Genomic DNA, 13,905 nt, shown 5'->3' with positions numbered 1-13,905 from the left:
GAGTATCTGATGTACCCCAGAAGGGCAACATATAGTGGCATCATTAGGAAAGGATAGGAAGTGCATCCAAGGCAGACATATGCGGTACTCAACCATGCAGTTGCCAGAGTTGGCAATTCCTTTTGTGTCTATATGAGAGAGAGAAAGAGAGGTCAAATACGAAACATCAGCAGTACCTCCGGGTCACTAGAAGTACCATGCTAGCTATCAGACAATGTATGTAGTAGCCTTAGCCTGGTGTCTTTAGAACAGAAGGAATGTTGCCCACGACCTCAAAATAGAAAGGGGAGCTTTCAATCAACGGGATGGTAGTTGGCAAGATCTGTACTGCAAAATGAAGAGAGGCCTTTGTGTGTGTGTGTGTGTGTGTGTGTGCGCGTGTGTGTGTGCGTCTGTGTGTATGTGTGAGAGAGATTGAGAGTCAGTTAAATTGTAAATGACATAGCTGGTACTTGGCAATTGGCATAGAAGCATGGCAAGTGGGCAGGACACCCCATGCCTAGCTATGGGACCAGCCTATCGCAGTAAAGCATCAAGAGGTATTTTTCTTTTTCTTTTTTTCTTTTCTACTTTATTTTCTGCTTGTTCAGCCTTTCCTTTTTCTAAGTAATATATATTTTAGGTGGTATTCTAATGTCCAGGACAGTTCATGTTGTGAATTAGCATCCTAAATATTTTGGAGGACTGGAACTGCTACTATTTTTTGGGATAACATAGATAATGATTTTTTCTGCCATATGTTCCCATTTTATGCTTTTTAAAGTAGGGTGAGGTTGTTGTTTTTCATTTATATAATAATGCAAGTTGTAACCAGAATCAACTAAAATGTTTTATGCATGAAAAGATTACCTGTGATCTTGATGTGCTATTCATGAAGTAGGTAGATCACTACAATCAACAACTTTAAATTGTCTCCATGAATAATAATTAAAATCGGATATACAGATAGTGACAGCCCCTCCAGTGATCTCTGTTCATATCTCCTTTTTATTCGCAGCTCATTGCCAATTCTGGAGGTACTGATGATAGACTTTTATCAATGCATCATGTACTTGTGCCTTGTTGAACACCATGCATTTCTGTTTGCATTGCCTTCAGCCTTGCTAAATATTTCTTTGTGGCATTCACATTTCAGTATGTCTGCCTTTGCCTATGCCATTCTTTTGAATCTCATTTGGCTCTAACTTTTAGAGCTAACCAAACCTCCTTATTTCTCGTAAAAACTCCCAGATATTTGATACCACATTTTATCCTCACACTTTTGATGTGTTATCAGCTTTTTTTTTATTTTTATTTTTTTTTTTGTAACTGTTTGTCCTATTTTCTACGTGCCATATATTTTCCATGTTGTGTTTCAAGAAAGTTTTATTGTAAAAGACACTAATAGTCCATTATGAAAGTTCTTCTTCAAATTGAGTATTGTTTCATTGTGATAATACAATTTTCTGATATTTTAGTTGGTAAACAGTGATATGTTTTCACATTAACCAATACAAGTTCATTAATTTATAAATGACAAGCTTTCAAGATTCTCAATTTACGCCTCTTCCTGTTTATGTTGTTACACAGGTGATGCTACTATACGCAAGGTGCTTCCAAACCATGACCTAGTGTGGCAACTAACTACTACCTACCTTGAATGTGTCAGCCCAGATATCTGTGATGTACCGTCTTCCCGTAAAGAACTATTTTCCCAAGGCAGTGAATCCTGTCCTCTTCCCCGTCCCACTTCCCTGCAAGGGGACCAGCTCCCTGAATCTGGCACTTTTGGCAGTGTGCTTGTAGGAAATCGAATCCAGGTTACTCAAACCCCTCTGGTTAGCCTTAGTAGCAGTTACAAGGGAGGTGGCATATGTGCGGACCAATGGCCTTCCTCCAGTGCCACTAACTATGCATCTACTACTACAGGATCTGTCTCCTCTTCTCCTTGGCTAGCAAACCGTGCCCCTGAAGAAAGTGCCCTTAAGCAAGACTTACCCCGAAGTGGGAGAGCACTTTCTGGAAACTGGCTGGCTTACTGGCAGTATGAAATTGGATTAAACCAACAGGATTTTTACTTTCATCAAATTCGGTTGCAGAATTTTTTTGGCCACAGTGGAACTGCAAAGTGTCTGGCTCCCCTCTCGGGTGAAGACTTTTTTCTTAGTGGCAGCAAAGACAAGACTGTCCGTCTTTGGCCCCTGTATAATCAGGGAGATGGTACATTGGACATTGAGCCAAGATTCACATATACTGAGCATAAGAAGTCGGTGTTCTATGTTGGTCAGTTGGCATCTCGGCAAGACATTGTGAGTTGTGATGGCACAGTGCATCTCTGGGACCAGTTTACTGGTAATGATGTCTACATAATTTGATTTCTTCCTTAAACAACAGAATGTAAAATACACTTTTGAAGTAAAAATGTATATCATTATAAAGAGGACAGAGTAGCATACAGAAGCTGTATGGCAATGAAAAGCAAGTATTTAAAGAAAGTAGACATCTGTTTACTTTGCAGTGATTGCTCTTCAGACACTTCATACCTTAGCTGTCCTGCAGTTCCAAAAATATGGTACATTAATGCAAATGATTTGCTAGAAAAAAGAATCAGAGCAGGGTGAAAACTGTAGGAGATTAATGAGGTGAGTATAGCAGGAACTCTGTGAGTGTGACCAAAATATAATTGTCTGAAGGAAGTGGTGTGGTTCATTTGCTATTTTAGGTTCAAAAAATCTAACAAGCTATTGCATTTCAGATGTGTAAATGTTTTATGTTCTTTGAGTCAATGAAATGTTGCCAAATGGTCAACGTTTTACCGTGAAGGATTTATTGGCACAGAACTGGGCCTAGCAGGTCTATAAAAGAGAGTTGCCCGCACTGGCACTAGTAATTTACACAGACATACTTTTATTGGAAGAAAAACACCACAGGAGATCAATATGCCCTGTGTTGGATAAACTGGGTACCTGAGAATAGAAATCAACATAGGCACCAATGTGAAGATTTGAGAGAGAGATGCCATCTAGATGGAAGCAGTTAAGGTGCCAGGGAAAATTTAGTGGAAAGTCAAAATGTGCCATTGTTGATAAAAGGTAGTATGTGATCCCCGGCTGGAGGGAATGGTGTTATGTTGCTTTTCAAAGTTGGTGTTCAGCTGGACAGGTCGGGGAGCAGTCTCCATCTTTTACCCCATTAGGTGGTAAGACAACAATCCTTGGTTAGAAGCAATGGGATCATGCAGCCCCTTTTATGTAAGGCAGCCTAGTAGTTACCTAGAAGACATATGCAGCTACAGAATTCTCACCAGCTGCTAGAGGACTCTTGTTTCTTAATGATTTGGAGACTGGTCTATGACATTAGAAATATACCATGCATAGTTGGAAATTACCAGGGCCGGAGGCTTAAAAGTACATTGCTACAGTGGTCTGTTGAGTGGAGGGTTGTGAGGTGACTTTCTTAAAAGTCTGACTGGCAAAATCGTAAAAGGAGAAGAATTTAAGAAGTGGATTTTTTTATGGTACTTCTGAGATAAGCAAGTGGATGAGCTACTGTATCAAGTAGACTTTGATTCAAGAGCTGTTTTATTATTCTGTCTGTTTATTTTATACTTTATGTTCATCTTTATGCATTGTTGTACAAGTGCTCAATTTCTGAGACTTCTACTCCCATTCCATTTTATAAGTACCCATTTAAATGCGCATCTCCTAAGACACTCATCATCCAAACCTAATTCCAAATAGTTAATGCCTGTGCTATATGATGAGGTCCAGATTAAAAAAGGTAGGGTCCTGAAGTGTTCTGCTTAGTATAAAGAGTAATACTGGGATCAATGTTGATATATTTTAGCACTTTTTTTTGTGACAAGAACCAGAGTAAGTAAACGGCTATTGAATATGAATGAGGGTATCAAAATGACTTCAAGTTACTTTAACTGGTTTTGAGAGCTTGCTTTAATGTTTCTTCTCAAATCTTTCAAATCACTTTCTTAATGTTTACAGCAACCGTAGAATTATTTTTGAAACTCTTCTTCTCAGAGCCTTCCCATATTAAATTAAAGTGATATGGCAGGTGTGCATTTTTGATCCTTAACTCTATTTTTTCCCCTGACAGGTAAACAGATTCATGCTTATGAAGTGTTTGATAGCAAGAACCCAATTACGGCCATGTCCACTATGCCTGCCCCATACAGTAGCATTGTGTTTGGGAGCGCTGATTCTATCCTTCGCTTTATTGATCCTCGAAAGGCAGGACTGCAGGTAGGACTATCCCAAAAGTGCTCTGCTGTGAGGAAACCAGAAAGCCTGTATAGCAAGCCATATACAAATCAATAAAATTGTATAAAGAAGGATCTTTTTTATATCCTAATAGTCCCAATTTTTCTACTTAACCCTATTTAACATTGTCAAATGTGATGAGAGATCCTGGAGATCCTCTGTGAATATCAGCAGGGTAAGTGTTGCTCGCCCTTTCTCTCCTAAGGTATTATCCCGTCCAGGTCGTGCTAGAGCATGTACAGAAGTTTGGAAGGTGGAAGTCCCAATGTGGGGCGGCACGGTGGTGCAGTGGTAGCGCTACTGCCTCGCAGTTAGGAAACACGGGTTCGCTTACCGGGTACTCCCTGCGTGGAGTTTGCATGTTCTCCCCGTGTCTGCGTGGGTTTCCTCTGGGTGCTCCGGTTTCCTCCCACAGTCCAAAGACATGCAGGTTAGGTGGATTGGTGATTTCTAAATTGTCCCTAGTGTGTGCTTGGTGTGTGGCTGTGTGTGTCCTGCGGTGGGTTGGCGCCCTGTGTTGGCTGGGATTGACCCCCGTGACCCTGTGTTCGGATTCAACGGGTTGGAAAATGGATGGATGGAAGTCCCAATGTTGAGTAGGTCAGTGGTTGTAGGGCTCTCAGATTTCAGGGTTTTGTAACATTTTACTTTCTCATATACAAAGTATAGGGAAAGTATTATAATCGTCCAAAGTTTCAATTTCGAGATTTTGAAAAGAATATATAGTTAAGGAACTTAATTTGATCTGGGACATTTTCTCTTGAGAATTTTCTTATTTCCAAAATGAAATCACTAGGTGTTTGCTAGTAATTGTGGTGTTTTCTGTAATGTTGATCCTGCAGTAAAAGACTACTAAAAGTTGTGCTGCTATTCCTTTCAGTTTGAGAGCAGCTAATATGGATGATTTTTGGCATCTGGTGAGCATGACTGAGAACCTTCTTCCTATCTGGAAATCTACCAAGATATACCCAAGGCATATTAATGGGCTTATATTTTTAAGCTAGCTGGTTTGTGAATTCCTTAGAAAGAGGTTACATTTGTTGTTGACGAAAAGGTTAATCTGTTCTTGCATGCTTTGAACAATGGTAGTTGTTAATAGTAGTTTGCTTTTTTTTTAACCACTGTTGCTGAAATGTTGTGCTTTGGCAGTGTCAAAGGGTAAGATTTTCTTTGCAATTAATACTATTTGTAATAACATACACAGTGTTTGCATACTATGACTACTTATTTCTTCATGTTTCAGACTATTTATGTATTTATTTTTAATTCTGTAGCATGAGTTCCGACTTGCCTATAACAACATCAGTGCAGGACTTATCCGGCATTTAACTGTGAATCCAAGTGGCCGAACAATTGCAGTTGGGTTTTCTTCAGGATTCATTGTGCTGTTGGACACCAGAACAGGACTCATTCTGCGTGGCTGGCCAGCACATGAGGGTGACATTCTGCAAATGAAGGTTAGAAAGAGATGGAATTCATATGAGCACTTTGTAGGGTATCCATGTTCTGTTAATGTGTGTTTTTGCTATGGACATTATTATTGTCTTAATTTATTTTTCCTATGTTTATTATAATTTCTGTTACTCTAGTAGATGACCATATTTTAACCTATTTTCATACCTTAATAAGGTTACCTAGGGTATTAGTAAGCTAATGGACAGTTTCTCATGGTTTATTCTCTATTCCACTAGATGATGACGTGTGTGTCTTTTGTTTATATGTTAGTTTTTGATGAAAAATCAACAAATTTAAAGGAAGAAATCTCTGGTTAATTTTTTTAAGCTCTTCTATAATGAAGTAGCTGGCACAGTGCTTTTTCCTTTGTCTTTTTTCATTGCTAGCATAAAATAACTGAAGATCACAAACCCTTAGCTTGACTTTAATGAGTTCATACATCACTATTTTAATGTAAAAGTAAAACTTAGTAGTTATGCTGTATTTATAGACATTACAAAAAGTAAACGTCTTTACTAATAGGATCTTCAAAGTATGGAATTAAGACTACTCCAAGCTTAAAAAGGTAACAAAACAAAATTACATATTAGTTCTGTAACTTCTCCCAAAGCAGCAGCAAAATAAATATAACTAAGAAAACCTTATACATTTTGAAAGTATTGTATACACTGTCATTCTGAGCTCTTCTTTTCCCAGTCAGCTAAATATGACTATCCTACAGCACAGCTTAGTAGATGACTATATTTAATTTTTCTATTCCCCATGGCAATACCAGTAAGTATTATGTAAAACCATAGAGTGAGTGCTGAGAAACGTCCGATGAGCGTGGTGAACAGAAGGTGTACTTACTTGCAGGTGGCAGATTAGCTAAGACAACACAAACACCGTTTTGTTTACATTTAAAGGTGCACCAAGGTGCAGATGAGAAAGTCTGTATGTGCAGCATGCAATCACGTGCTGCTGTATGACGCCTACCAACTCCTGCTAGTGAAGGAGTGGTTCACAGACTAAAATAGCAAGGTGTGTCCACGATAGTCCCAGTGGTTCACAATAAATGGAGCAGAAAAAGTCAAAACAGTATTGTAGTATTTTTCATTCTTATCTATACTATACAAGAATCAGGATTTTTAAAGTGTTTTTTTGAATTCATTTCTATTTAACAAAATAGATTGCTTTCCATTGCCACAGATGGTGTGCCGCTGATGTTGGCCCAGCTGCAGAGACGCCTATATCAAATGCTTTCTCATAAAATTGAAGTGTTTTGGTTCCTTTAAGTTTTCAAAATGTCATAGGAAGAGGAAAGAGTTTAGTAACAAGCATCGAGTTTGCAAACATTGTCATGTGAAAAATCAAGGACTTTAGCACACTACAAACAAGAGTTGCCTCTCCTCTTAACGTCTCTTTCTTTGCAGCATGCAAAAAAAATTAACTTGATTTTCTGTATAAAAAAAACATCTGCTGAAATTGCTTGTTACATTCAGATGTTCACATGTATTGCATCCTGAATAAATGATTTTGTAAACAGCATGATAATAATCTAATGGCATTTACAACATATGGAAATATACTTGTGTGCTGCCAACAGAAATGTATCAGCATATTGTACATATTCATGCAATATATATTTATATATCTATTTATGAGGTTTTCTCACGTAAAAAACAAACAAAGTGAAAGTTAAACATTTTACCAATTGGCTTAAATAAGTATAACTGAATATTCTTAGGTCTTAACGTGGATACTGCTGAGACACTTGAAATTAATTTATATTATATTTTCAAATTAAACTTTCATAAAAAAAAAATTATAATAACACTAGGGGGCTTCGCTCGCCCACCCCCGGGGTTTGGTTTACCAGATATACAATTTAAAGAGATTGTTATTTTCATGTGAATTTTTACATATGCATTATTTTCACTTTTACTTTAAAACTTTTGTAACAACAATGTTTGTGCTTTATTTCCTGCCCCGGGCGTGGTTAAATCTTTTTCGCGGGATGTATAATGCTGCTCGCTTTGTGAAGGGGGGGAAGGGGAGGGCGTAATGCACGCTAGCAAGTTGTGGTCGGATCAGCTGCTGTCTTGCTGCTGCTGGCGAGCTGCGTGTTCTGCTTGTCGCGCTGTGCGTCGATCATTTAAAGCCTGTACAGCAGCTGTCCTTTTGCCACTTCGCGTCTCTGCCACTCACATTGTGAAGGGGGAGGGGAGCGGAACGCACGCTAAAGAAATGTGATCGGTTCAGCTGCTGTCTTGCTGCTGCTGGCCAGCTATGTATTCTGCTTGTCGTTGTTTTAAGAGCTGGGAGCACATGAAGTGTGTCTGCCGAAAGCAGTCCAACAACTGCTAGGTTAGATGTCCGTAAACTTGTTTGAAATTGTATGTAAGTAGGACGTGATGTGCAAAAGTCACTGTCTCATGGGCTTTGCTTCCTAAGGTTGTAATGTCTAGTCTCGCGTGTCGTCAAAGTGTCTCTCCGAGATGATCAGGTCTCGATTGCTTTTCTGAACCCCCCTGGAGGCGCGCTACGCTCCTGCCACTTCGCATCTGTCCTGGTCACGTTGTGAAAGGGGAGAGTTGAACGCACGCTAAGGAGATGTGGACGGATCAGCTGCTGCTGCCAAGGTGCGTGTTCTGCTTGTCACGCTGCGCGTCGATCATTTGAAAGCCTGTACAGCAGCTGTCCTTCTGTCTCACTGCCTTGTCTCATGTAACGCTGAAGTGTCTCACCTCCCTAGTCTCCCTGCCAAGATTTTTTTTTTATAACCGAGAGATAATATTTTCAAACCCACTTAATTCAGTTTGGTGTCATGGGAAGCACAGGGCTGATTTATTGATAAATATATAGATAGATACTTTATTAATCCCAAGGGGAAACTCACATAATCCAGCAGCAGCATACTGATACAAAAAACAATATTAAATTAAAGAGTAATAAAAATGCAGGTAAAAACAGACAATAACTTTGAATAATATTAGCGTTTACCCCCCCAGGTGGAATTGAAGAGTCACATAGTGTGGGGGGAGGAACGATCTCCTCAGTCTGTCAGTGGAGCAGGACAGTGACAGCAGTCTGTCGCTGAAGCTGCTTCTCTGCCTGGAGATGACACTGTTCAGTCACCAGCTGGAAGAATACAACAACAATTTATCACTAAATTAGACAAGCAATACAACATCAGGCTTTAAACAGCCCCAAAGAAAGACCCTCATAGTGGAAAATCTTTGGGAAGGCAATGCAGAGTGTGACCCACTTCTAGGCAGGTTGAGTGTGTAATGGGGTGTCATAGAATGGGGTAAATATGACACACAAAGCAGAACACAAGTGATCCTCTTCACAGAGCAATCTGTCATTGCCACCTCAGGAATACAATACACTGGTTCAAACTACATGGCAAAATGCAAGAATAGATTATACTACTCACAAAGTACAGAACTATCACATATGAGGGTACAGATTTGTTCAGAGTCCTGGAGTCCTTGACCAGCAAGTTGCCTTTTCTCTATTAGCCATTCTACAGCTGAGTCAGTGCTGGGCTGGCCAATCCTGATGACTCTTCTGACCCTTCTGCCCTTTGATTCCAGTCCTCCTTTATCAGAGATGACTTTTCCATAGGCAGGCAAACAACTTAGCAGTAGAGCATTGGGACACCAGGTGCCACATGAGGCGAACATGCAAACTCCACATGGACAGTGCTGGAACTGTGAGGCAGCAGTACTAACAACAGCACCATTATAAATGGCAATATATTGAAGAATTCAGCCACAATAAATAACAATGTTGCAAAAAGTTTTAAAAATCACTATACTATTTCTTTTATTGAGATGAATCATGATGAAATTATAATTGTAGCATAAAATGACCTGCAGGGAGATTTGAGGATGGAAATGGAAAATGAATGATTGTTTACATTTTAAGAATTGGAGATGGAAAATGAATTAACTTTTTAAAATTACAAAGGCATTTACAATAAGCAGTACACAACAATTCTAATAAAGTTCCCCCAAATGTAAGTCATTTCACAAGTTTATATGGTATAGGTACATTCATTTATGTTGTACCTTTCGTGCTGAACGCCATTTAAAGTACATTTTTACAATGCTACAGATTTCAACAGTTGGAGAACAAGCAAGTTATGTGACTTGTGACACTTTGTGTCAATATGAGGCACTGAAGCTGTGACCTTGTTCTGTTTGGCTCCTTGGTCTATAATACCCGCCTGTACTGCAGTGTGTGAGCTAAGGGCTTTATGAAGCCTGGCAATAATTTGGACAGGAATTTAAGAGTCAGGAAGTTGGCACATTTGAGCCACATGGTTTATTTGGTCATGGTTTGTGTATATATGTGTGTCAAAACTTGAGCAACTTTATTTTGAGTACATTTTGCAAGAGGAATATTGAAAAGATTTCATGGTCGGAATATGTTATGAACAAAGGATAGGCTGGCTTAATTTATGTTTTACACACAGTAATTACTTAAGAAAAATGGTTAAAAAAAGGGGGTGTACGGACTGGTAGCCACTTGCTTTGCCCTACAAAAATACATAGATGCATTTCAACTACATCATATCTGATGGTGCCCTGATTGCTGCTCTGATGAAACACTTCTTTCCTGCCCCCGCTAGTCCTCATTTTGGAATATGTTCTTGGAAATCTGAACTGTTGTCAGTTTGCTCAATGCTGGCAAACAAGATCCCAGTGCTGAGCAAACTTTATTTAACCTGGTGGCCAGGATCAAGGCTGCTGTGTTTAATAACATACTAAAGAACTCAGTCCCGCCCCCTTCGAGGTTTGTAAATATGGATACAAGTTAGTCATTAGGTCATTTAGCTACTTGGGTCAAGGGAATCTTGATTTCAAAAATTGCTTTCCTTTTTTTTTTAAGCTCCCTTGGGGAAAAAGAAAAGTAAATTGCCTGTGTGCTATGTTTCTCACTTCCTTGACAAAGGCCATCATTTGGATTTACACTGGAATGAAGGAATTTGACTTTTCACCTAGACAATATCAATCCACAGGGCAGTTAAATATATTTGGCTAAATAATTTTTCCAGACTCTGTTGAAGGGCTCATACTTATCCAGGATTTCATTAACTGAGCCCCTACAAGTTCCATTCTTTTTGTAATTATTTTAAAGTGTAATAGGATTAGAGTTTTGTCTGCTGATTTGAAAGTTTTAATATCTATTAGTAATGGGTGCCTGTGTTGTAATGTACCAGACTCAGTTACTGGTGTGATAAAGCTTCAGTTTATGTCTTGCCAGCTAGATCTGAGTTGTATTTTCTGAAAAGTACACTTAAATAATTGTAGTTCTTGAACTTGTTTTTTTTTTTCCTTTTCCACAGGCTGCTGAAAATAATGTTTTAATCAGTTCTTCATCTGATCACACTCTTACAGTTTGGAAAGAGCTTGAACAGAAGCCTTTACACCATTACAAACTGCTGTCTGACCCCATTCATGCATTTGACCTTTATGGATTTGAGATTGTGGCAGGGAATGTGGCAAATAAAATTGGCATCTACTCCATGATGGATGTGTCTTGCAGCCCCAGCAGCTGTACAAAGCTGAGTTCTGAAAACTTTCGTGGCACACTGACAAGTCTGGCCGTCCTTCCAACAAAGAGGCTGCTCCTGTTGGGCTCAGACAATGGTGCAATCAGACTGTTGGCTTGAACAGTAACTTGATAGATCATGATGAGTACCCAGTTGAATTTTGTGGAAGCACTTTTTGGATGGAAGTATCCCTTTAGATGACTTAATGCTGGAGTGTTGTAGTATTATTATTATTTATATTAATGTAACACCACATTCTTTTGCTTGAAGATTGTTGTAGCCTAATACAGGGATGTGAAGCCAATGATATTGGAATCAGAGAGCAATCTGAAAAGTATTTGAGGTGGCCAGAGTTACCCTGCCCCAATGCTGCCATCCGAGGTATTGGTCTGATCGTTTCACTGTGCTTTTTATTTATTTATTTTTTTTGCCCCCTTTATCCTTGCAACTGCCAGCAGCTGGCAGAAGAGACTCTCGGTAATACTTGTCAAACCCCATTTTGGGATACCTCCTGAAAAACTGTGTGGTCACTGCTGTGAAATATTTTCTTACCTGCCGTGTGGGGCAGATCAACCATTGAAACCCTCTGAATCCAAATGGAAATTGGTGTTCGCAGCTGCTGAGTTTAAATGATTTAATTAACTGGTCCCATCAATGAGACCTCCTGAAACGACATAGATCAGACTAACACATTTCATTTTGGGACCAGTCTGTAAGTTTCAATGGGAAATTATCCTTTGCTCCACCAATGCAAGAAAAGACTTTTCAAAAACATATGCGGTAAATTGCTTTCTTTCTGCAGCGCTAGGAAAAAACAATTCTTCAATAATATCACCAGCGACTTGCAGCAGTGAAACAACCTGAGAATAAGCAAGTCTCCATATTCTTTGTGTTGCCTGAAATTGGAAAAGTTCCACTTGTACCCTCCTGTTGTCGTCACTAAAAGGCAGGATCAGCCTTTTCTGTTTCTTAGTATCCCCAAATTGTACAGTTTTTCCATTCTAAGAGAACAATATAAGGACATGCATTTTAAGTAATCTTATATAAAATATCAGACTTTGATTTGTACTCTGTCCTAAGCTGAGTGCTGTAAATTTAAAGTCAAAAGCAAATACAAAAATGGCAGCTTGAAACATCTGTCTTCATTTCTGGTGCTTATGTAAATGATCTTGTTCAATCATCAGCTCATTGGAGAAGCTGTCACAAATCACTGTCTCTGTCCCTCTCCAGTAAAATCTGCATGTGTGTAAAATCCTTCGAAACACACGGTCTCTCTTAGTGACTTGGTTGAACAGTGTTATTAGTTTCAGTTTTTCTAATCACAAGCTCAGGGAGCTGCTGTTCATCACCTATGATTAAAGCTTTGCATATACTTCAAGATTCAGGGTGGCGTTGGTCTAATACATGTGACGAGAAGCAGGTGCCATTTGTTTTTTTTTGGTTTTTTTTTTTTAGAAAGGCCAATGCAAGACCACCATTCAGTGAAGGCCAGTACTGGTCATTCACAAAGACATTAATTTCTTAAGACCACATGGACAGAGTAAGTTCAGCTTGCATTTGGTAAACACCTGGCACTTATGAACTTGGAGACGTTTGCCTTAAAGTTTAAAATATTACCAGCTAAAACCTCATAGAAAGCAGTAACGGAGCCCAGACAGTTGTGAATCTTTGGTACAAAGTTTTTTTTGATTAAAGAACGAGGCACATGTCTCCTGTAAAAGCCTGCCATGCATCTCAAGTATTGCGCATAGTAGCCAGTTACTGCCTTACTATGATTGTTCTGATTTTTGCTACAATTAAATTTTTGTCTACTGGAAAGTACTTTTCATTAAAACAATTATTTGTATAATTGTCTCATTTTAAAAGATGATATTTGGGAGTCATGTGGAAGTGCATGCGTTGACCAATGTGGCTGGACATTCGGTAAAAGGTACTGTTGACATCATCTTAGTGTGGTAGCACAAGGGAACGAGACAACAGTACAAAGAAATCTGATCTGATGTGATGATAGTGTAATGTCACTCACAGCGTTCCTTTTGCGTTACACATTCATCACTGAAGACCGTTAGGCAGACATTGTCATTAGAGTTTTTACTCTTCACTAAGCTCCTCCATGGCTTAATCCTTATACAAAATGGTTTCCTTCTTTCCTGATTATTCTGTTTTAGGAAGAACTCTGTCCCTTTCACAGTAGCGTTTAGGATCACCTTATCAAATCCCCCCATTTTTTAAGCAGTAAAAGTGTACCCAGTTCATGGAAATGTACATTTGTATGTAACTTGTCGCTGGCTGCTGTTAATACTTTATCTTCGTGTCCTTTGTTACAAGTTACAATCATTCAGTTATTTATTTTATTTTCTGAGTATCTACTGTGTATACCATGATTTGTAGAATTTTTGTAGGCCTCTTGTGATGAAGCTGATTCAACCATACTAGTACCACAGTCCTTAGTGAGACCACAGATGGGAATCTGCTATAGCACCAAACTGTCCAAGTTAAAATTGTGTGTCCGTCAATAACACCTCTAGTGCCTGGATCAGACTACTTCAGATCTGCTTTTTGGAATCAAACAGATCTGGACCTGATTTGTATTTTTTCAATGCGCCTTATGGAAAGCAATCCTCCGTTCTCCTGTAAGCAAAGACATTTTATTTT

At 39.0% G+C, this 13,905-nt stretch overlaps 1 protein-coding gene across 1 annotated transcript in view; it reads left to right on the top strand.

Moving 5' to 3' along the window:
• The window catches only part of wdr81 (WD repeat domain 81), a 46,578-nt gene extending 32,986 nt beyond the window's left edge, over positions 1–13,592 (top strand). The window contains exons 9-12 of the mRNA XM_039757220.1: positions 1,570–2,331; positions 4,090–4,235; positions 5,528–5,710; positions 11,044–13,592. Coding sequence (XP_039613154.1) covers positions 1,570–2,331; positions 4,090–4,235; positions 5,528–5,710; positions 11,044–11,370 — 1,418 coding nt within the window. The 3' untranslated portion in view covers positions 11,371–13,592. The remainder of the gene's footprint in view (positions 1–1,569; positions 2,332–4,089; positions 4,236–5,527; positions 5,711–11,043) is intronic.
• The last annotated feature ends 313 nt before the right edge of the window (positions 13,593–13,905 follow it).

This window comes from Polypterus senegalus, chromosome 6 (genome assembly GCF_016835505.1).
Source record: "Polypterus senegalus isolate Bchr_013 chromosome 6, ASM1683550v1, whole genome shotgun sequence".
NCBI lineage: Eukaryota > Metazoa > Chordata > Cladistia > Polypteriformes > Polypteridae > Polypterus > Polypterus senegalus.
Note: the sequence above shows the minus strand (reverse complement) of the source record. Positions and strands in the feature narration are given on the sequence as shown.